This window comes from Haliaeetus albicilla, chromosome 22, assembly GCF_947461875.1.
Source record: "Haliaeetus albicilla chromosome 22, bHalAlb1.1, whole genome shotgun sequence".
NCBI lineage: Eukaryota > Metazoa > Chordata > Aves > Accipitriformes > Accipitridae > Haliaeetus > Haliaeetus albicilla.
In genome coordinates, this window is record NC_091504.1 from 22,291,890 (window position 1) to 22,312,540 (window position 20,651).

The 20,651-nt window shown below is 49.7% G+C and overlaps 1 protein-coding gene across 3 annotated transcripts in view; it reads right to left on the reverse strand.

Moving 5' to 3' along the window:
- The window catches only part of KPNA7 (karyopherin subunit alpha 7), a 61,387-nt gene that overhangs the window by 1,006 nt on the left and 39,730 nt on the right, over window positions 1–20,651 (reverse strand). For 2 of the 3 annotated variants that reach the window (XM_069810349.1, XM_069810351.1), the window contains exons 4-13: window positions 8,804–14,404; window positions 7,972–8,109; window positions 7,331–7,416; window positions 5,593–5,861; window positions 5,002–5,084; window positions 3,560–3,823; window positions 2,960–3,193; window positions 2,436–2,618; window positions 1,603–1,752; window positions 318–531 (exon numbers count right to left, since the gene is read on the reverse strand). In XM_069810349.1, the coding sequence (XP_069666450.1) occupies window positions 451–531; window positions 1,603–1,752; window positions 2,436–2,618; window positions 2,960–3,193; window positions 3,560–3,823; window positions 5,002–5,084; window positions 5,593–5,861; window positions 7,331–7,416; window positions 7,972–8,109; window positions 8,804–8,869 (1,554 nt within the window). In that variant the 5' untranslated portion in view covers window positions 8,870–14,404 and the 3' untranslated portion in view covers window positions 318–450. Of the gene's footprint in view, window positions 1–317; window positions 532–1,602; window positions 1,753–2,435; window positions 2,619–2,959; window positions 3,194–3,559; window positions 3,824–5,001; window positions 5,085–5,592; window positions 5,862–7,330; window positions 7,417–7,971; window positions 8,110–8,803; window positions 14,405–20,651 lie in introns of those variants that run through there. The other variant, XM_069810350.1, reaches the window with a different exon arrangement.

The window sequence follows — 20,651 nt, forward strand, 5'->3', positions numbered from 1 at the left end:
TGCTAGAAGGATGTCCTCTCACAGAAGTGGTTTCACCTGCAGAAGGGTGGAAACACCTTTTGAATAGCTTTTCAGAGCTGCTTCAGCCACTCCAAGTCAAGCCTAGAAGTTTCAGCACAAGCACCAAGACCAGCTGAATTTGGTGGTAACACCCTGCTCTCCAGCAGCTTAATGCAGTTAGGGAGTTTCTGGCTGTGCTTTCCACCCAGAAAACATGGCCAGGAGCTCCAAAACACTTCTGCAGTGCCTTAAGACACTATGGAAAAAAGTCTATAGTATTTGCAACAGCAGCTTATAAGGGAAAAAAAAGGCAAGAATTACAAAGCCAGAAGTGCAATTTATTGACAAGTTTCAAAAGTAAAAAGACTCAGCATGTTTGCTCCTCTTGGTTTAGATGTCTGAGCTCTACCAAGACACCTCCACCCACCAGAGCTGTGTAGTGCTTCATCTTCAGAATTTGAAGTATTGCTTCTTCACTGAGAAATCATATAGTCCATCTTGGCCAGTCCCAGGCTGCAGATCTGGATTTTCCTAGGGGGAGGTTGATAGCCATCAGTTAAATGTTCTGCATCTTAATAAACCTAAGCTTTTTGCACCAGCATTTGCCTGAAGCTTTTTTACAGCAGCTTACCATTTTACTCTTGTTTTAAAAAAAACTCTGCTGCTGTAACAAGCTGTTAAGATCAACTTGACTCTAACAGGACCCTTGGAGACCAGATCAGATCCTCCTGTTCTTTACAGCACACTGAAGCTGCAGCATCCCTGCGTCTCACACACAAAAAGCAGCCAAGACTACAGGCTCAGACAGAGGTAGAAGAAAAGAGCATCTGGAGTGGCAGAACTCACTCAAATTAAATAGCCTGCTTGGAAAAGCAACAAGCCAGGACTGCTTTGGAGAGATGTTCCCCCCGGCATCCAGCCCCTCAGGCAGGTGCCGGTGTGTAGGAGAGCATCCTTCACACCCTTTTGCAGGGACATCCTGCAGACCCTGTTCCAGGCAAAGGACTACAGACATTTGCTCCCTGCTGCTGCAGTTCACATCTAGATTGAGCTGCAGCTCCGAGATCTGCCAAACTGCTAAGCCTCTTCCCTGATGTTTCCCCATCTGTGAAACTAAGGCTAGGACCAAGCATGGAATCTGTGACAGACATAGGACTCTTGCAACTGCTAGCTGGTGTCCTATCCTCTTTTTCCATAAGTTCATTAGCATGAGAAGGGTCAAGTAATCCAAATGCAACCTGAGCACAGTTATCAGCTGAGTAGGAGGCTTCCATTCATAGTGACAAGCTAGCTCAGCTCCAAAGGAGGAAACTTCTCCACATTTGGTATTCATATCAGCAACTGCAGTAACTCCAGCTGATGCCAGTTTAAATTCCAGCAGCAAGATGCTATCAAGGCATCCATATCTGTTGTGCAACTCATCAGCTGACAACTCAGAGCTTTTACAGACCTTTAAAAGCAACTGGAACAAGCTGCAAGGACTACTTTAGTCATGTAGAGGTCTCTCCCAATAGCCTATTTCAGCACCCTTAAAGTTTGTGCTTCATTCCAGTATGTAATAGCTTCATGTTTTCAGAGGAGAAACAGCAAGAGCTCACATACCTCACCAGAAAAGTATTTCTCTATGATATTCAGTGCAGCTTGGTAGACCATGTTGTTTTCATGAGTCTGCAAGGCTTCAATTTTCTCCAGACCATCAAACTCTTCCACCAGCAGACACAGCTTTTCTGTCTCTCCCAGCTTCTCAGCTGCCTGTACCATCAGATAACCAAGCAGGAAAATACAACCTTACATCAGTAACAGGTCTGAGAAGGTCTTTACTGTAAGACCCTGATCTACAAGTCAAAGGACCACAGTCCCTACCTAATCCCAGGGATATGACTATTATGTGAAACATCAGTCCCTGCTGGGATTACTGCACAGTGGCTTGACTGCCAACCAAATGAGCTAGCCAAACCCTACTCAGCCACATCCACACACTGAGAAGGAGCAGGTGTGACCTGCCACCCAGAATTTCATTTGCAAAAGCCATTTCACTGGTTCAAAGGTGCTACAAGAAACAGGCTTTCAAGTGAGAGGCACATATACATCAGGTGGCAGGGAGCCAAGCTGAAATGCCCCCAGGACCACTTGATTTCTCTGCAGCTGCATTTCTGCAACACCTTCACCTCTGTCCAGCTCAGGACTTAAACATAACCTCTCTTCCTTTCCAGAAGGAGACTAAAGTCACAGAAGGGGAAGACAAACACTTTGGGAACTTAATCTTGTCAGGCCCTTTGGACAACCCAAGAGTGTTCAAGAACAAGTTAGACAACATGAAGTCTACCTCTTACTCCTGCAAGATCAGCAGCTGCTGTTTAACCACGCAACATAAGCATTCAGCTCACACCTTGCTGCTCTTTTGGAGAAGGAATGCCAAGACATGGGAATCTTACCAGGAAGAGATTTGAAATGGTATCCAGGATGACCAGGAGAGTTTTGCTGTCTTTAGCCAAGAGCAGGTTGAGCAGAGGTTTGAGGACCCCAGACTGGACAAGCTCCACCACCTGCTCCACAGTACCTCCTGTCGTGAAGTTGGCCACTGCCCACACAGCCTCCTTCTGAGCTTTGAAGTCCCCCTGGAAAAGCAGCACAGTGAAGGCACTCCCAAGCTTTAACATCCCCCTGAGATCAGTGTGAGGTGAGGATAACTATTTCCCTTTTATTCAGTTTGGGCTGACCCACCTTCCCCAGCACTGAGTGATGGACAGACACCTGGCAGAGCTACAAGAGCAGCTCCAAGCCATGCTTTCACACAGGCATACTCACAAGTCTGAGTGCCCAGGCTCTCAACAGCCTTGAAGCAGATTGCTCAGGTGAGCACATGCCAAGTGCTTCACAAACAAGGCATCGTGGACCTCACAAACCTCAGCATTGCTTCTGCAGCAGCTGGATGTGCAGCTCCGCACCCATCCCTTACCTTATCAAGCAGCTCCACCAGAGGTGGCAACAACCCACAGGTGATGATTTGCTGGATCTGCCGGCACGGACCTGCTGCAATGTTACTGAGCATCCATGCGGCTTCCTTCTGTATGGTTGGCTTTGCATGTCGCAGGAGACTGGGCAGGACAGCCAAGACACCAGCATCAATAGCTGCCTGGGTCTGCTCATCAGTCCCTGTGACTACATTCCCAATGGCACGGAGAGCTGGAGTCTAGACAGAGATTAAAAGGAGATGAGGAGAATCCATACCTCAAGGGATACATGCCAGAAAGTCCAGTGAGATCCCTCACTAAGTGCTTGATCCTTCAAATAAGGAAAGCATTGTGGGTGATTACTGTTGTATTTACAGATCTATTGTCCTCCTATTTTGCTCTAAGCTGCTTTACAGTCTCCATCCAGTCTGCCAGCCACAGCAAGCTGGAACAGAGCTGTGGCTTGACCAACAACCAAGTAGTACTGCCATCTGAGGAGACAGCAGACCACACTAGCCACTTATAGTAAGGACACATGCCTTCCCTCCCTTCAGATGTTCCTCCATGAAGTGACCAGAGGCTGGAGATTGCTGATTGTTTCTTACCATAACAATCAATTCTGGGCTGGCCATGAGTTCCACTAGCCTTGGGAGAATCCCTGTATCCACCACAATTTGGATGCGATCGTTGGAGCCATCTGTCAGATAGGAAATGGCCCAGCAGGAGTCAGAAATTATTTCCTTGTCCTCATGTTCCAGGAGGCAGGTGAGGACTGGCAGCATCTTCTTCACCGCATCCAGGCAAGGGTAGGGGTTCTTGTTCCTACAGAGGTTTGACAGTGTCCATGTGATGTTCCTCAGGAATCCAACCTGAAACACAAGGGAGGTGTAAGACTCTTACTGCAGTAAGAAGTGAGGAAGAGGTAGCACCCTGGTCCCTACAGCTCAGAGATGTTATCCAGTAGCCAGAAGCTGAAGAAGGGACACAAAACAGCTGACTAAAAACCAGTAGATTCACCCCCTCCCTCCCCAATACTAAGTTCCAATAACTTCAGCTCTAGTGGTGTGACAAGCTACTATGACTAACAAAGGTGCCAAACAGCTTACTTGCTGGGCCCCTGGGACAAGTTACAGAGCATTCTTCAGACACAATCAGGAATTTGTTTTTTAATAGTAGCATTATTAAATATTAGCAGCTCATTGTTCTAGAGTAGGGCCCCTCAAGGATTTGATTAAGTTGCATCATTCAGACAGTTCATCCCAATAAGGATGCTCCCAGGAGAGCAGTGGAGCTACATTGAAAGCATTGCAGCTACCAAGGTTTGTGTATATATGAACTGGTGCTTTGTCATGTTTCTTCCACATGGCTCCCTAAGAGGAGGCAAGGGTGAGCTGGGCTAACAACAGAGCAGCAAGAAAAGTTGATTATTTTTAAAAACATCTTGCAATATAAACTCACAGAAGGCCTAGAGGGTGTTTTCTTAATGCTAGCCTGAAAGGCCCTAGTTATGCCTAAAGGCTACAGCTTCCACCACACCCAGGGATGGGAAATCTGGAGGCATTGGTACTGCTGTTACAGCCTGAGAGCTTCTCAGTTCACCTTATGCTTCTCTGCAAATGTCCTTCTCCCCCAGAGACCAAGAAAGCAGTGGGGCAGGCACCATTGCAGAAGGGCAGAGATAAGCCACAAACCCAACAGTTTAGAGCTACCCAAAAAGCAGCAGGAAGAAGCTTGAAGGGCAAGTTCAGCCCTTCCACATGCATATGCAAGTCTACCTTGCACCAGTTTCATCTTATCCCCAGCTTGAGATGGTCAAAGCTGGATAGGAAAGCTAAGACTAGAAGACATCACATTGACTTGAAGACTGTCTGCTTGGCATCCCCAGCTTTGTATATAGCTGAGAAGCAGGGTCATTAAAAGCAGTTAGGACAAGGTCTCATTCAATTATACAAATAGCTTGTGGTTTATAAGGCAGATGATAGACCACCATTCGCCCATTACCCAAGTGATTAAGAGCTGTTAAGTCAAGAAAATGAAGGTTATTTACTGGAGTCACAGGTGACACCAGAGCCAGCAAGGGAGGAATCGCATTGCAATTGATAAGAGCATCCCTGTACAGAGGACCATCACCTGTAGAGATGAAAAAGGGTTGTTTATTGCATCTGCCCAAGTCACAAGACAGTCAATATCAAATAGCAATCAGACCTGCAGGCACAGGCCAGGGCTGGGTGTCTGGGCTCACTCACCAGACACACCATTAAGTATTTTCAGGTGGGGAGGGTTTTCCAGGTAGACTGGAGTGCCATCATGGCTGACTTGTGGCAGGCTAACCAGACATGACCCATTCTGTTCTCCCTACTGACAATACTAGTGGCTTAGACCATCCCAGCAGGATGGAGTCTTGCACTTGGCTTTGGCCAAAATCCTCTTGCAGAACCAACACAGGGTCTCAAAGGCTGCCAGGCCACACGAAGGGACTGAAGGGCTAAGGGTTTCAATAGGGGCAGCATCTTGGAGACAAAGCTGCAGGGAGACATGGCTATCTTGAGGAGCACCAATATTTTTAGCTCCCCAGCACTGGCTTGGGCAGTGACCCCTCCGCACATCCCTAAGCCCAGTCCTGGAGACCTCTGCTTACCTGCAATGTTGCCCAGTGCCCACACAGCCTGCTCGCTGATGTGCATGTGTGGGGAGGACAGGAGGGAGATGAAGGCTGGGATGGCACCTCCTTCCACCACCGCCCTGGTGTGGTCAGAGGTGCCAGAGGCAATGTTAGTCAGTGCCCAGGCTGCTTCGAACTGCAAAGGAGCATTGTCAGCATGGGTCAGGAATTCAACCAGCCTGGGGATGATCCCCAGCTCGATGATCTGATTGATAGGAGGGTCCTTCTGCCTGGACAGCATTCTTCTGCAAGAGAGAACAGCGCACAGCCTGCCATGACAGACCATAATCCTGTGGCCACGTTCAAGGCTGTGTGTGGCCTGCGAGGGAAGCAGCCCCTGTTAAGAGATGCTTGTTCAGCATCCCATGTCACCAAACCCTCTGGCAGAGGAGTTGCCATAGAGGCTTCTGCAGGAGACACATCCAAGATGCTGAAGCAACAGCAGTGTGTGTTAGAGTGCAATACTTCACACATCCTTTTGGGACCATGACAGCATTATTCTGTGCTCCCCACCTTGCAGGGGTTTGAGACAGTGAAAAAAAAATCAATACCTGCAATTTGTTCTCTTACAGCCTGCAAGCCTGCCTCTACCACTCCCCAGCCCAGGAGCACCAGCCAGCCCCACACAGACCAGAGCTCACATTTTAAATGATTTTCCACAGACTGCTTTTCCAGCTGAAAACCAGAATCAGCAGCTCCCTGCTGCCGTTCTGCCTCACACCAGCACAGAATCATGTGGAGCTGCCAGGGAGATGGGATCAGGGCATTGATCAAGTCAAAGAAAGCCAGAAAAAGAAATGCTTTCACCCAGATCTGCTTTCCAGCCTGGTTCACAAGTGCTGGCAGAAGGTAGCAGGGAGGTGTGAACCCACAGCTCAGAGCTGCATTAGTGCTGCCACCGGTACCCCACCACGGCTCGGTGGGCTGTCAGGGCACCCTGGGTGCAGGCAGGCTTGGTTTGGGCAGGCAGAAAGCCAGCTCTGTGCTGCACAGCAGATGAGGGAGTTAGTCATGACATGCCCCTTTAGGAAGGGTCTGCTCTGGCCAGCCCCCAGTTAACACCTTGGGAGGAAAGCTTGTGATCTGCTCACCAGGAGCAGACATCCTCACAGCTGTTGGGAACAGTGCTGGTCCCCCAGCATGGGGGCAGAGCACTGATGTGGCAGGTCAAGCCAGCCAAGGAAGCACCAGCAGCAATGCAGCCTCTCCTGGACCCTCAGGAGACATCCCTGCTGCCAGCCGGGTGATGATGGCACCCTGTGATCCCTCCTACCCCCCCCCCCCCCAGGTTGGGACAACCTTGCTCAGCTTTGACCCTTACAGAGCCAGGCTCCCCAGCCCTTGTCCTGCCCAAGCCTTTGGCACTTGATTTCTTGATTTAGTAGGAACTAACACAATCCCTGCCCCAGCACAGGGACAGTGAGGGGGGGGGCAGCTGCAGGGGCCACAGCCAAACCCTTGGTTAGGTCCAACAACCACACAGGTCCCTGCCACAGGCACCGCCCAGGACCATGACAGAGCCAAGCAAGGCATCCAGGGCACAAAACAGGCACCAGCTGAGATTCCTCAGGGCAGTTCAGGTTAGCAGGCTCCTTCCCCCTTCATCACCTCTTCAGAGAGCTCTTCTAACAGGAAGAAATGCCTTCTGCCAACAGGACCCACCACAGCTCCATCAGCCACCTCCCTCCCAGCACAGAGCAGCCAGGCAGCATACCTGGTGTCCTGCGTAGCCTGCAGCTGCAGCTCAGCATTGCTCCCATTCACAGCTTCAGCGATTTCCTCCAAGGACAGCTGAATAATCTGTGTCACAGGGAATGATTCAGAGTCAGATGGCAAGCCAGGACTCCCTCCAGTTTAATCTCTGCAGTCAATCAGCTGTCTAGACCCGAGTCAGTCACCACTTCATATCTAAGCAATGTCTATTCTTTATGCAACGCAGTTTCGAGATGAGGCAGAGGAAGAGAATCCACAAAAGCCTTCGAGGCAACTAATCCTTATAATCAAGCACAGAAAGAGTCACTGACACACCATAATGGGCCTCCAAACTCAGTAATTACCCCTCACTGCACAGGGAGCCAGACGAGGAGCTTTGCCAGCTCCCAGCTAGCTGCAGCACCAGCCAGTTCTACCTGCCATCGAGGGAAGCCACATGGGACATCATCTCCATGCAAAGCAACACTGAAACAGTCTAGGCAGTCTAAAACACTCCCCAGCACTGGGCATGGTGATCAGGAACAGCACTGGCTATTTAACCCAGGTCACCTGAGCCAGACTTGATAGTGGTCCAAGTAGATGATACCTACTGCACAAGCTGCAGCACTGATCCTGCCCAGGTGCAGAGCACCCAGCACTCACCTCATTTCTTTTGTCTTCTACTGGAGAGATACTCTCATCCATCAAACTGAATGAAATACTCCTGCGCTTGAGGATCTGCTCATCCTTCTTGGCCTTTCGCAGCTCAATGTTCACCTCCACTCTCTGCCTCCGCAGGGTCTGGAGGGGAGGAGAAGGACACCATCCCACCAGTGTCTGCATCACCCCATTCCCCCAAGGAGCTCATCTCTACTCAGCTCTGTAACCCTCTGCCCCAAGTTCCCTACATGAGGAGTGCAGAGCCAGCAACTGCTCTCAGGCAGCTCCTTGCTATGGCCTGGAGGGTTATGTAGGAGATGAGACAGTAAAGCCTCTCACTTCATGCCTCCCAAGAACATGGGCTGCTGGATGAACCAGCAACCAGTGGGTGTTTTTAAAAACAGATTTTCTGAACCTGAAAGGCAAACCCTCATCTCCTCCACTGGTTTAAAGCAAGCTGACAGATCCCATGGTCTGACATCTCATACCAGCCCCCTCTCCACTGGGATAACTGCTGCTGAGAGCTCAGCAGGCTGGGGCTGAACCATCTCCCTTCCCCAGCACATTCACTGGTGCAGCTCAGAGTCACCCACCCAAAACTCACATCCCCCTTGCCTGTGCCACCACACTCCTCACCCCATCTCAAAAGCTAAGTGACCATCCCTGCTGGCAGAGCCACCCTCCCACCCCCATTTGCTACCCCATACAGGTAGATTTGGGAACAATTGCCCTTCAAAAGCCTTCACTTCAGCTCCTGCCAACAGGCAAAGCCACAGTGGGCTCTGCCATCGTCCAAAGAGGATGGCACAGGCAGGTGGTGGAGGTGGGTACTTACAGCTGCGTCCTTGCCCTTGTTCTTGAACTTCCTCATCCGCTCACTCTGCTCATTCATAACTGGCATCTTGGCAGGTTTGAGAGAAGTGCCAGCTGAAAGCCTTTACGTGCTTTTGGGGTTCAGAACAGAGCAGGGTCAGGTCACAACCACACCAACAACATCCACCCCCATCCACAGAGGGGTCCTCCACTCCCACCAATAGCCTGTGCCACACATTTTCTCCCCCACCTCTCCAGCACAGGAGATGCTGGGGGTCCCCTGCCCTAAGCAGAGCTCAGCAGGGTCCTCACACACTGCAGCTGAGCCACTGAACTAAATGCAAGCACAAACTACCACTTAATACCAGGCTACAAAATTTACAGCTGCTGCTGTAATCCCAGGAGGGAGCTGGACACACCACTTCTCATTGTAACACCACCTTCCTCCTGGTCTGGTCCCAGGGCTTTCAGTTTTACTTGGACACAGCCCAAGCCTGGCAAGGCCTTTTGCCTCCAAAAGGCTCAGCTTAAGATCTGATTTAAGGACAAGTAGCCACATCCAAGCCTACCCTCTCACCCCACCACTCAGCTCAGCTTCCTACACCAGGGTCCCCCCACTAGGAAAGACACAAGGTCACATACAGTGGCACAAAGTGACCAAGTTCAACTAAGCAAAGAGTTTTCCTAGAAACCCAGCTACTAGTAAGGACTGCCAGGTGAAAAACATTAAATAGGGACAGGTAAAACCACTTCCAAAATTCTTTGAGTGAGAGAACCAGACATACCCACAAATAAGACCAAGAGCAGGCCTCCAGACAGTTTTTGTCAGAAAAAGCAAGGGTTCCACCCAGCAGAAGCAGTGGTGTTTTCAGAGCAGCCAGACACCACCAAGGGCCCCCCAAAGCCAGGCTGTGCATAAACACACACAGGTGGTACATCTTCACCTTCCCTCCAGGCTTACAGCCAACACCTGGGGCTCAGAGCAGCCTCCAAGAACACCCCTTACTTCATCTTTCCAAGTTTAAGGATTTGGGTTTGGTTTTTTTTAATCCTGTCTCCCTATTTCCTGCCCCAGGAACAAAGGCTAGATACCAGCAGCATCAGCTCTTTACCCCAATACAGCAGCCAGCCACCAAGCCACAGACATCCCCCAGCTCCTGGAGGGACCAGGATGAGCCACATCTTGGCTTGAGCCAATTACATCCCACAGCCTTAAACCCAATAGTCAAACTTCAAGAACTGCTTCAGCTTCCCTTCCTCTGTTTTCCCCTCCAACAGAGGAGAACAGTAACCCCCCAAAAGGCCTCTTCTTTTGGGGGAACTTCCCCCACCCTGACACCAGCCAAGCAGGAGACCCAGCACAGCCCCAAAGACCCAGCAGAGTCCAACCAGCAGCCCCATACTCATTATAGGATGGAAGAAAACAATCAGACACCCAACACCCCAAAGATGAAAAAAGCTACTTACCCCAGCTCTCCCTCATACCCCATCACCCTCAGACTGCCTCTTTTATTGCCCCCATGGAGCCACATACCCCCCAGTTCTCCCCCAGGATTGGCTCTTCCCAGTACAGCCTCCTCGTTATCTCCAGCTGCTCCTTTACCATGGCCACCTGGATGCACCTGGAGGAGGATGGATGGTGATGCCTTCCCTCCCGAGCTGCCCCGCTCACCTCTCCCACCCACCTCCTCCACACTTTTATGCTTTGCCCATTTTGGCCTTGTCTGTGGCCAGACCCTTCATGGGAGATGCCAGCCTGCACCCACGCAATATCTTGTGACGTAGGGGACAATCCGGGTGCTGCCTCCCCATCGCCGTGCGGGTCAGGGGGAGTGCAGGGGACGGGCGGTCTGGGGATGCCCCTTTTTTGTCCAGGTAGCTGGAAGGTCCTTGTGAGCGGTGATGCAAGCCAGGAGAGCAGCCGCCTTCGGTTAGCGGGGACCAGGACCATGGAGCCAGGTGGTAGCTGAGGGGAATTGGCTGCAAAGAGCTTGCAAGTGGGCTAAGACAGGATTAAAAAACTTGGAGCCGCAGCAGGCGCTGAGCTGCTGGCTGGCACAGGCGGGAGCACGGCAGGGCTGCGGCAGGAGGTAGCATAGAGAGAAACCCAGCAGGAACCTATTATCTTCATAAGTCCTTTAGATTTTGGCCAGGAGCTGCTGGGCAGCTCTTATCACGCTACATTATGCGCCTATCACAGTCTCCATCAGCTTTAGTCAAGAAATTGTTTGCTTTTGCGGTGCCCTAACACCAGTTACGCGCTGATGCTTGGGCTGCTTGCACAGCTTGTCCTCCTGCCTGCGCCACCGCTGTGGCCAACAGGGCTAACAAAAATAACCCTCAAAATAACCACTCGCAACGGGGTTTGGCTACAGCACCACGGGCAGTTTTGGGGACTCTGAAGTGCTGAAGGCATCCTGGTTTTGCAAGCCCTCCGAGCCGTCGCCTTTTTTAGCAAAGCCCTGTAAAACTCACTCCGTACACTTCCATGTGTGCAGAGGTGCCAGCCCGGTCCAGCTGATGGGGAAAGAAGGAGCAGGGTTTGCCAAATGGGTGGGGAAAGCAGCTATTAAAATATTTAATTAAAACCTGATTTTAAATTACTTAACATCTTTTTCAGCGAGGGAGATGGGGAGCATAGTAATTCAGAGCGGGCGCCTGGGCTCGCTGCAGGAAGGTGGGAATGAGATGGTGCTGGGAGGCAGGGGGGAGCAGCACCCATCACCGGGGTCTGCACCCTCCGCACCCCAGGAACACAGCCTGGGCCTTCGTACCCTGCCAGCCACGCACACAGGAGCCATTTCAAGCTAAATTATATGAGTTACAGGGAACAACTAGTTCACTGTGTGGCTATTTCCAGCATGGAAATACCTATGGAAATACGCTGTGTAATACCCAAGCGGCTTTAAATCATGGATTCAAATCCTGGGGTCATACCAATTCTCCCTTTCAAGGCAAATGAAACAAGTTGTACAAAGCTCTGTGCAGAAGTTGATGTCGGGGGTGTTGAGAGAAGACCTTCAGATAAATCTGTTGTTTGTGGGCATTAAAAAGACAGTTGTGCTAATCCTAGATGTTATATTTTTAAGCTTCAAGTGCCACTGGTTGCATTATCTTGTTTCTTGGCTGCTTGAGACAGGAAAATTACATTTCAATTGCTTTTTAATTCAGCTTAATCTGGTGCAAAAGTTAGTGTGCACCCTCTAATTTTGTTTTCTGAGCGGTTTGTTTCCGTTAATTCCTAATCAGCCAACGCTAAATCAAAACAGGCCTGGTTCAAGCTGAAATAGATGAGTCCTCACAACCTTGCCAAGCAGTTTAATTCAATTGCCTTAAAATCACGCCCCAAGATAAGTGGGGCCAGCCTCCTGCATAGGCCAGCCCTCGGCATTTGCTCCTCTGCCCGGAGAGCTCTCTTGCCCAAGGTGCTGCAGGATACGGCTGCACAACAAGGCTGCGAGAAGTTTATCGTTATCCTGGGCTGCTCTTTCCCTCTCTGCCCTTTCCATTCCATCTCCACCTGCCAAGTGCAATCAGACCCATCCCGTTCAGTTGCCCCGTCACTGCCAGCACGGGGAGGGAGAGGATGGGGAGAGAAAAACACGGGCAAATTGATTAGCGGCCCCCCTTCCCAGCCTTCGCTTCAGTCACTGATGGCATGAGAAGTGGCATCGCCGAGCGCTCGGCCCCAGGAGCAGGCAGAGAATGAGCCGGGCTGATTTCAACCCGTGCTGAGGACACGGGCAGATCAATATTTGCCCAATGGGAAAGGGAACAACCGCTGGAGGAAAAAAAAGAAACGTTTCGGTTTTCAGCATAATAAGAGGGTATCACAGCTAATGGAGAAGAAAGGAGATAAAACCCTAAATCTACATGACAGTGTCCCCTGAGCTCAGCCTTGTGTGCTCAAGCTGAAAATCCACATCATGACAGGTATGAAAAGCTGCAGTTCCAGTTTAGAGGTTTGCTTTGGGGCTGCTCTCTCCCACCCTGCCACCCTTTGCCCTGCGCTCCCACCACGGGCACTGCAGGTTAGTTAGACTGGGACTGGTGGTAGATTGGAAAATACCAGTTTTAAGCCCTGAGATGAAAGCACTGATTTTTCCTCCTCTGTCTTTTCATGTTTCTTTAATAGGTTTACCCTGACTGCATGTGGAGTAAGGTACTGGTCAGGAAAAATATCGGTGTGTGGCAGCTCCGCAGCGGGGTTAGAAGAGGCAGGAACAGCCCGGGCTCCATCACGGGAGGTTGCACGGCCACAGCAGCTGGTCGGAGCAATCCCTCTGTGAAAGGAGAACTTCACCTGGCAGAGAGCGAGCAAAGGTAGGGATTCCTGCCAATCCCCCGAACGTCTGCTCTCAGACAGCGTATTTTCTCCATCAGCTCTAATGTAGTCCATTAAGTTAATATCAACAAATTAATTTTACTTATTAGTTACAGTAACACCAAGGAAATAATCCATTTGGGTCCCTGAACCAGCTGCCGAGGTAACTGCTGGTGGATGCGGGGCAATTACCCAAGCGTGGCAGGGATGGAGCCTGGAAATTCCCCCTTTTTCGGTTGGGATGCATCCTCCCGGCGCACGATCCTGGGGGGAGGCAGCACTAACTCCGCAGCCTGTACCGGTTCCCCCCGGGGAGGCAGACGTCAGGCAGTCGGTGACCTCCCCACCGCCAGCCATTAGATTCATTTCAGTCCTATTGTTCGTGCAGCAGCCACGGGTTTGTGCCGAGATCAGAGCCGCATTGTGCCAGGCACTAAACAAGCACATAATAAGTGACAGCCCCTGTCCGTTACAGTCTATCTAATCAGGACATGCAGAAGGTGGGAGAAGGGATTTATTGTTATCCTTGTCTTACTGCTGAGCCAGAGGCAAAGCTGAGCTCCGCAGCTGGATTTTCTGAGGCTCAAGGTGCAGCTTGTTGTTTCCCCTAATTTAGTGTAGCAGCCTCAAAAAAGTGGTCCTGCTTTTCTTCCCCTCCCTGGCTTTTCTTCCCCTCCTCCTCTGCAGCCGGGCAGCCATGGGGATGCGTCAGTTCAGACAGCTCATTTGCAGGGAAAGCAACCCACGAAAATGAAGAAAGAAGTATGGTTTTCCATCAGTTTGGTTGAAACAGCTCCTGCTGTGGCCATGGGATCGTTAGAGCTGGTGGACAAGGAGGAGAGGTGTCCCCAAGGGCAGGCAGCAGCGCTGCATCGCATCTTGCATTGCCAGCAGTTACGGGCAGGTCAGGGCAAACTGGTCCCCAGTCCAGTTCCTCATCCCTGCGGTCGGTACAGGAACGTACCAGGGCTCTGCGATGGGGTGGCACCAAGAGGAGGGAAGCCTGTCTTAAACACAGCTTAATTTTTTCCCAAATACCTGGGAATTTGGCCCATTTAAGCGGGTTTGATAAATACCAACTCTGCCGTGGTCGCCCGCTGTGCTGTGGGACATCTCCACTCCCGTGATCCTAGTTCAAGTTTGCCAGGAGTTTTTATGGGGTTGAGCAAATAGACTGTTCACGCCTAACACTTCTATGAGGTTATACGGACCAGAAAACTTGTCCCTCTGTGTGGTGCTTTTTAAGGCAAAGTGTTCTTCAGTACCTTTTTCCAGCCCAGAAACTCAGGAATGTAGGTGCTGAAAGAAAAAAAGAAAAAAAAAGTCACATTGCTGTTATACAGGAGAGATCTATATTTATTGACAAAGAGGCCTGGCAGAGCTGGGAATTCCCTAGGAATTAAGGAGAAGGGAATTGCTGTGCGGGAAGACAGCTTGTAAAGTGGGTGACGCCGGGAAGCGTAACACCAACCGATTATCCCATCAGCTGGGCTGGAGTCGGTGGGAGCTGCTGCGGAGCTAACTGAGCCTGGGGAAGGAGCACAGCTAATGGTGTGAGTTGTGGGAGCCCTTTCCCACTTGCCAAATGCAGTTGTTAATGTCCATTAGGCAGACGGTGTAAGCGGATGCCCCAGAAAACCAGCACAGCCCTGGAGGGCCTGTAACTCCACACCAGGCTGAATGTTAAGGAACTAATTTTAACTTCTAAGCAGCATCCTTTCTGCCAGCCACGGAGGGATTAGAGTAACAGTTTTTGAAATTATTTAAAAATAACATCAGACTTAATCATAGCTATTTATTAAATCCATTATCCTCTGTCAGTTATGGGACACTGATTTATTCAGCTGCAGAAACTATAATCACCTATGGCCAAAAATCTTACTTTTTTTTTTTTTCCTAATGGAGCCCAGTAATAATTATTCCTTTAGTCCCTGAATCTGTAACTCAGGGAACTGAAACAGAGAAATCTATGGTGAATTTGGGGATAAGGCACAACAGAGTGATGGAGAAACCTTGGACTTCATGAAAAAACACATAATTTTGTATAACTCGTGTGTGACCTTGCTCCATGGTATCTAGCAGGAGAAAGGCAAAGGAGTGGAGTACCTTGTAAATCATGTAGGGGGGAGAAACCCCATGAAAACCCCAGAAAACCCCCATAAATCACAGGGTCTTGAGCTTCTGGATGCCACGTTGCTGTCAGGGAGCCCACATGCAGCTTAATTAGACAAGGAGATGAGCTTTCCCGTTCTCCTGCGCACATAGTGCTGGTCCTGCGGTTTTCCTCGGCAGGGAGGGCTGCCAGATGGCTGTTCACCTTGCTCCCATGCCTCTGATTATCATGGCATTTCAACAGAAATTACTGTCTTTGTTTAAAATGTGTATTTAGGGCCCTTTCCTTGAAAGCCATGCTTAGGAAATGCTAAAAAGAGGATTCAACATGCATATACCACCTGATCCCAGAAGCTGAAGATAATTTTTTGCTAAGCCCAGGGGCAATATTTGTCTCTGTTTTGACTGCTTCACATCTCGTACACACACTGATTTGGTAATGAGCTTTTTGGGGGGGGGGGGGCAGTAATTACATCTCACCGTGCCATCTCCTTCCTGCCACTCCACGGCTCGGAGGTTTGTCCTGGACAAGCCGGTGGGAGCAGGTCCCTCCGCACCAGCACAGCCCCTGGGCAGCACCATCCAGCTGGTGTGAACCTCCAAGCAGATTTGTTTTAACTGGAGCGGCTTGTATTAGGGGATTAGATATGTAAAAATATGTACTCAAATTCTGCATGTCACTCCGAGCGGGCAGGTAATCGGCGTGGTCCATTTTTCTGAGGCTGAGGCACACAACTCCCTGGGAAAAAGGGCAACAAGGGGAGGAGGAATGGCAGAGCCCTCTCCTGCCTGCTCTGTCTTGTCTTTTCTACTCCTCAGTGTTACAGAGTAAAGTGAACAGGAGGTGCCCGCAGCGCAAACGGAGCGTTCCAGCAGGTGATCTCCCAAACACAGACGGTGAAAGCCCTGCAGACCTGCTAACGAAGCTGCTGATGGCTTATGTTGAGACCCTGGCAATCATAGCCCACGGTGAGGACTAGAGCTGTGGTTTTACTGGTGTCCTTGTCCAGGGCTGTGGTTTTACTGGTGTCCTCGTCCAGGGCTGTGGATGGTGGGCCAGTCAGAGATGGGGTGGAAAGAAGCCTCAGGTCTGTGCTGGAAGGGACAGACCCAGGGACAGTCCCAGGACGGGGCTGGGATTTGGGACCATTTTGTGGGTTGGGGCTGGCCCAGTCCCACTGCTGGGGGCTGGGAGACGGTCCCTCTCCGGGCCGAGGTTGGGGCACCCAATGGCCTCTGGCTAAGCATAAGGATTTGGTTGGTGGTGGTCCTTGGCCAGAACCAGACATAGAGCCCTGAGGCTGACGGTTGGGGTTAGGCGAGGACTAACTGATAGACCTGCTTCAGGTTTAGGGTGGGCTCTGAGGGTTTTGGCTATTCCTGACCTCTGTGTCAGGAACATTTGGAGAACTACAGTAGGACAGACAGGCAGGTGCTTGAGCTCTTAGTCTCCACTCCTTTCCAGATCTGGGCAGAGACCTGTTTTCTGACTTAACACTCCTCTGCTGTTGGCAGACACAGCTAAACCCTGGTGGAACAGTTGGCTCAGCCCTCTGTACAGCTGGTCCACCTAGGGCAGAGACACTCGGCAGAGCTCTATGTCTCTCCGTGAGCTCAAATGGCCAAAGTCTGTGCTATGGATTAAAAATTCCCAACCTTGCCAACGGTCTGTGTGGGGTCAATTTGACGCCACATGCCAGAGGTTTCAGGGGATTTTTTTCCCCTCTTTTTCCTTTAAAAAAACCCTTCAGAAATTTTGGGGCTGTTTGTTTTGCCTCCATAATTCCTTGCATTAAAAGAGTGCTACAACTGAAAAGCTGAGCACTGAAAAGTTAAGACACCAGAAAGACAGACTTGAACTTCGCTTTCAAGTGCATACACCTCCCCGTAGAGTTTTTGATCGTATTACTGCAGACTGTCTTCTGCAGGACCCGTGACTCACTGGGCACCTAGTGGGGTTTGAAAGTACTTGCTTGGCATTGTCCCCATCAGACCCTCTGTGCCTCACGAGCAGCGATGTGCCCTTGTTTGGTTAGAGACTGGTCTTGTCTCCGTACAGCCAATACCCCTCCAGCCCTCACAGGAATACACTGATCCTCCCCAAGCAAGCAACAGACGACAGCTGAGAATGAGGATACAGCTTTCATTACAGAACCAGCATTATTTTTTAAATGACTAATAAATGCAAAAACATCTTGCAGTCTCCTGGGCCAGATCTTTATATAACCCAGTGATCCTTCAGCAGGGCTTTCTCGTCCGGATACCGTTCCTCCCCTAACCACCAGTTTGCTGCTGCCGCTGCTACTGAAACGCAACCCCAAAAGGCAGCATCTGAACCGAGTTCCTTGTTACTCCAAGGCTCGTCACTACAGCACAAAGGCTGAGGCTCTAGAGCGAGCCGACAAAAGCGATTTTGTATTTTCTGTTCCTCACCCTGCCCTCCTCCATTTACAACCTCCTTCTTTGTAACTGGGAATGTCACTATGGACACCTGGGCTACTGCGTTTAGCCTGGGATCCCTGGCAGCACTAAGAGGGATTGACCCGAGCCTTTCTTCCACATGGTCTGTATTACATGGGCTGGTTTGCCCCTTACCTGAAGACCATTTTCCAATCTAAAACCTAGTTATGCTCCCCATCCCTTCGGGCAAGAAGGCTGGACTCTCAGTTTCACCTTAACACGATGAAGAAATCTGTGTCAGGGCAAGAAACTGAGCCCACACCGAAGGCAAACATCCTGCTTAGCAGACAACTCCCTCCCCGTGATCTGTTGGCCACAGAGCTTGCTGTGCAGCGCTATCAGGCCACGTTACTGCACGTCTCCTTAATTTTCTAAGAGAACCTTCAAAAACCTCCTTACCAGATAATGTAATCATTGTAACGGGATGTGGCTGGATGAACCAGCTGCAGCCCAACGTGGGCTGTCGCAGTGGGATTTACAGAGTGCGGTGATGTGCTGGAGAACAGCGTGGCCAGGGATGATACAGGACGGGGTCTGTGCTATAGAAACTGCAATGACATTTCATTAAACTCAGCAAGAGGCATCCTAGTTACTCAGGAAGCAATTTGGCTGAGTTCTAGTCGTTGCTGATCTGTCCATGGGCTGAGTGAGCTTGTAGCTATTTAAGGTTTGCCATTTTGACCTGTATCACTTCATAGAGAGATCCGATTGCTCCCTTTGCAGCTCACTCCTCCTATGTGCTCAGAACAGACATTTATGCACGTTACACATGAGCGAACAGGTCAGAACCCATTATTTATTTGCTGCATTTCACGTCTTTCTCCAAGATGTTTGTCTGAGAACTGTTTATGATCTCCATTCACAGATTCAATGTTTGAAATAATGACCTAAAACAGCCCAGAAAATATGACTTGCTGCGGATACATTCCTGAGACGTTAATCACAATTCTCAATATTCAAGACTTGAGCTGGCCACGGTTTCTGTGGTATTATCCTGCTCCTGATGGGACATGCTGAGTTCTTAGAATCAGATTTTCAGGGTGAATAGTCAGTTACAAATTCAAGAGGTGGGTGTAACATGAACTCTCTAATTTTCACCTCAAAGCGGCTGTTTATCTGAATCTTCCTGCTTGGAAACTCTATCCCAAGCGTATTCACCCGAAACACCCACAGTGGCAATACTTGCAGAGTAACCACATCCCAGACACTCCAGCTGAGGCAAATATAGCAGAGAAATACTTAAAGCTGATACAGAAGCAGTTGCCTTTCAGGGCAGTTCACATCCCCTAAGCAACTGAAACAAGACCATAACACGACAATGGCCTTTATCCTCTCTGCTTGTAGGAAACACACAGAATTTATTCATCATAAACATGGGGCCTAGAAATGATTTAAAAATGAAACTTTAATTCCATCACCAACATGGCTGCTCCTGCCAAAGCTTCAGCCTGAGGTTTGTCTGCCAAAGATCAGCTCCTCTCACTGATGAAATCCGCCAGTCCGCCTTGGCAAGAAGGGTGCAGCCAAAGGCATGACTTTGAACGAAGGCTTTATTAGTCGGTCTTTCTATTTCAGCCTCTTGTCCCTATACTCCAGCAGCCGAATTCATAAAACACCCTATAAGGAAGGGAAAGACAAGGACAAATCCCCACGAAATGAAGCATTATCTGATCTCTCCTGAGGGACCACAGCTTTCCCAATCGGGCTCCCAGCGTTACAGTCCGCTGAACTTACAGATAAGGAATGTGTTGTCTCTTTTAAAATGTAAGTGCTGGCTCAGGCCCTTTGGGCAGCTGTGAAAGAGCCTGGCCAGCCCTCGTAAACACACATCTTCCAGGATCGTGGGTTTAGCCAGGTAGGTACTTGCAGAGTGTGGGGTGGAGATCAGGAAGGACCACGTGGCAGAAATCGCAAGCAGAGGCAGAAAGAGAAAAGCACAGCGCCCGCAGGTGTACATGAAGCCCGTCTGGATCTATATTCACCCTGTTTTATAACAGATAGACTTGAACTCACAGGTATTTTAACCATAAGTTTATTAAGTTCCATGTGATTTGGGGGAAATGAAATTTCAGAATTTTAACTCACCCTCAATTGTTGGCATGGCCTTACCACTTGACCTATGGCTTTTGGAACTACATTTACACCTAAGCTTTTAAAAACATATATTGCCTCTGGGTACCTAAACAACACGGTTGAGGGCTGCCTTTAGAGAAGCTAAACACCAGTCACTCCTACTGACTTTAGACTGAAAGGCCGGAATAAAATAGACTTTTTGTAGGTATTTAGTCTGCCAAAGACTGGACTGACAATGAGTGGACAATTCTGAAGATTTAAGTTTTCATGCTGTGCCTCAGTTTCCCCAGCTGTAAAAGCATGGTGAGGCATAAAGAATGTAAAGTTCCATTAAGGCCTGAGACCTGCACCCAAGAAACTCTGTTTGATGCAGGTATGAATTATTTTCAATCACATGCATTTATCTTCTGTAGGTGTTTGGTTTAACATTTCATTGATCTGTTTCAGAGACCATGCAAGTCCATGTATTTCAGGAAGGTGACAGATAAAGCATAGACCTGCATCAAGTCTCAAATATACATTGCCAATCTGGGCATCTAACACCAGCAAGTCTACAGATCTAACTGTATAGATTGAGAGGGGAAATGATTGCTGAGCTGCTATAGTCTCTTATCGCTGCCTGATCAGAAGTGGAAATGGACCGAGGAAAGTTTCTTCTTCCTGCTTTATGGGTGAAATTCATCCCAGAGCAGCAGATCGCAATTGACGGTGTTACACCAGGACCTCCGTGAGCCCTAAAACTGGTTTCCGAAGGTGCGGCACTGCTGCCTTGGAGTCCTTGCACGCATATATTTTTAGACCACCAAGGTTTTCAGGAGGATGGTGGGGAAAATGAGATCACCAGAAGGGCCAGCGCCGTCACCGTCTCCCACCAGTGCTGCGCTATTCTGATTTCAGCCCA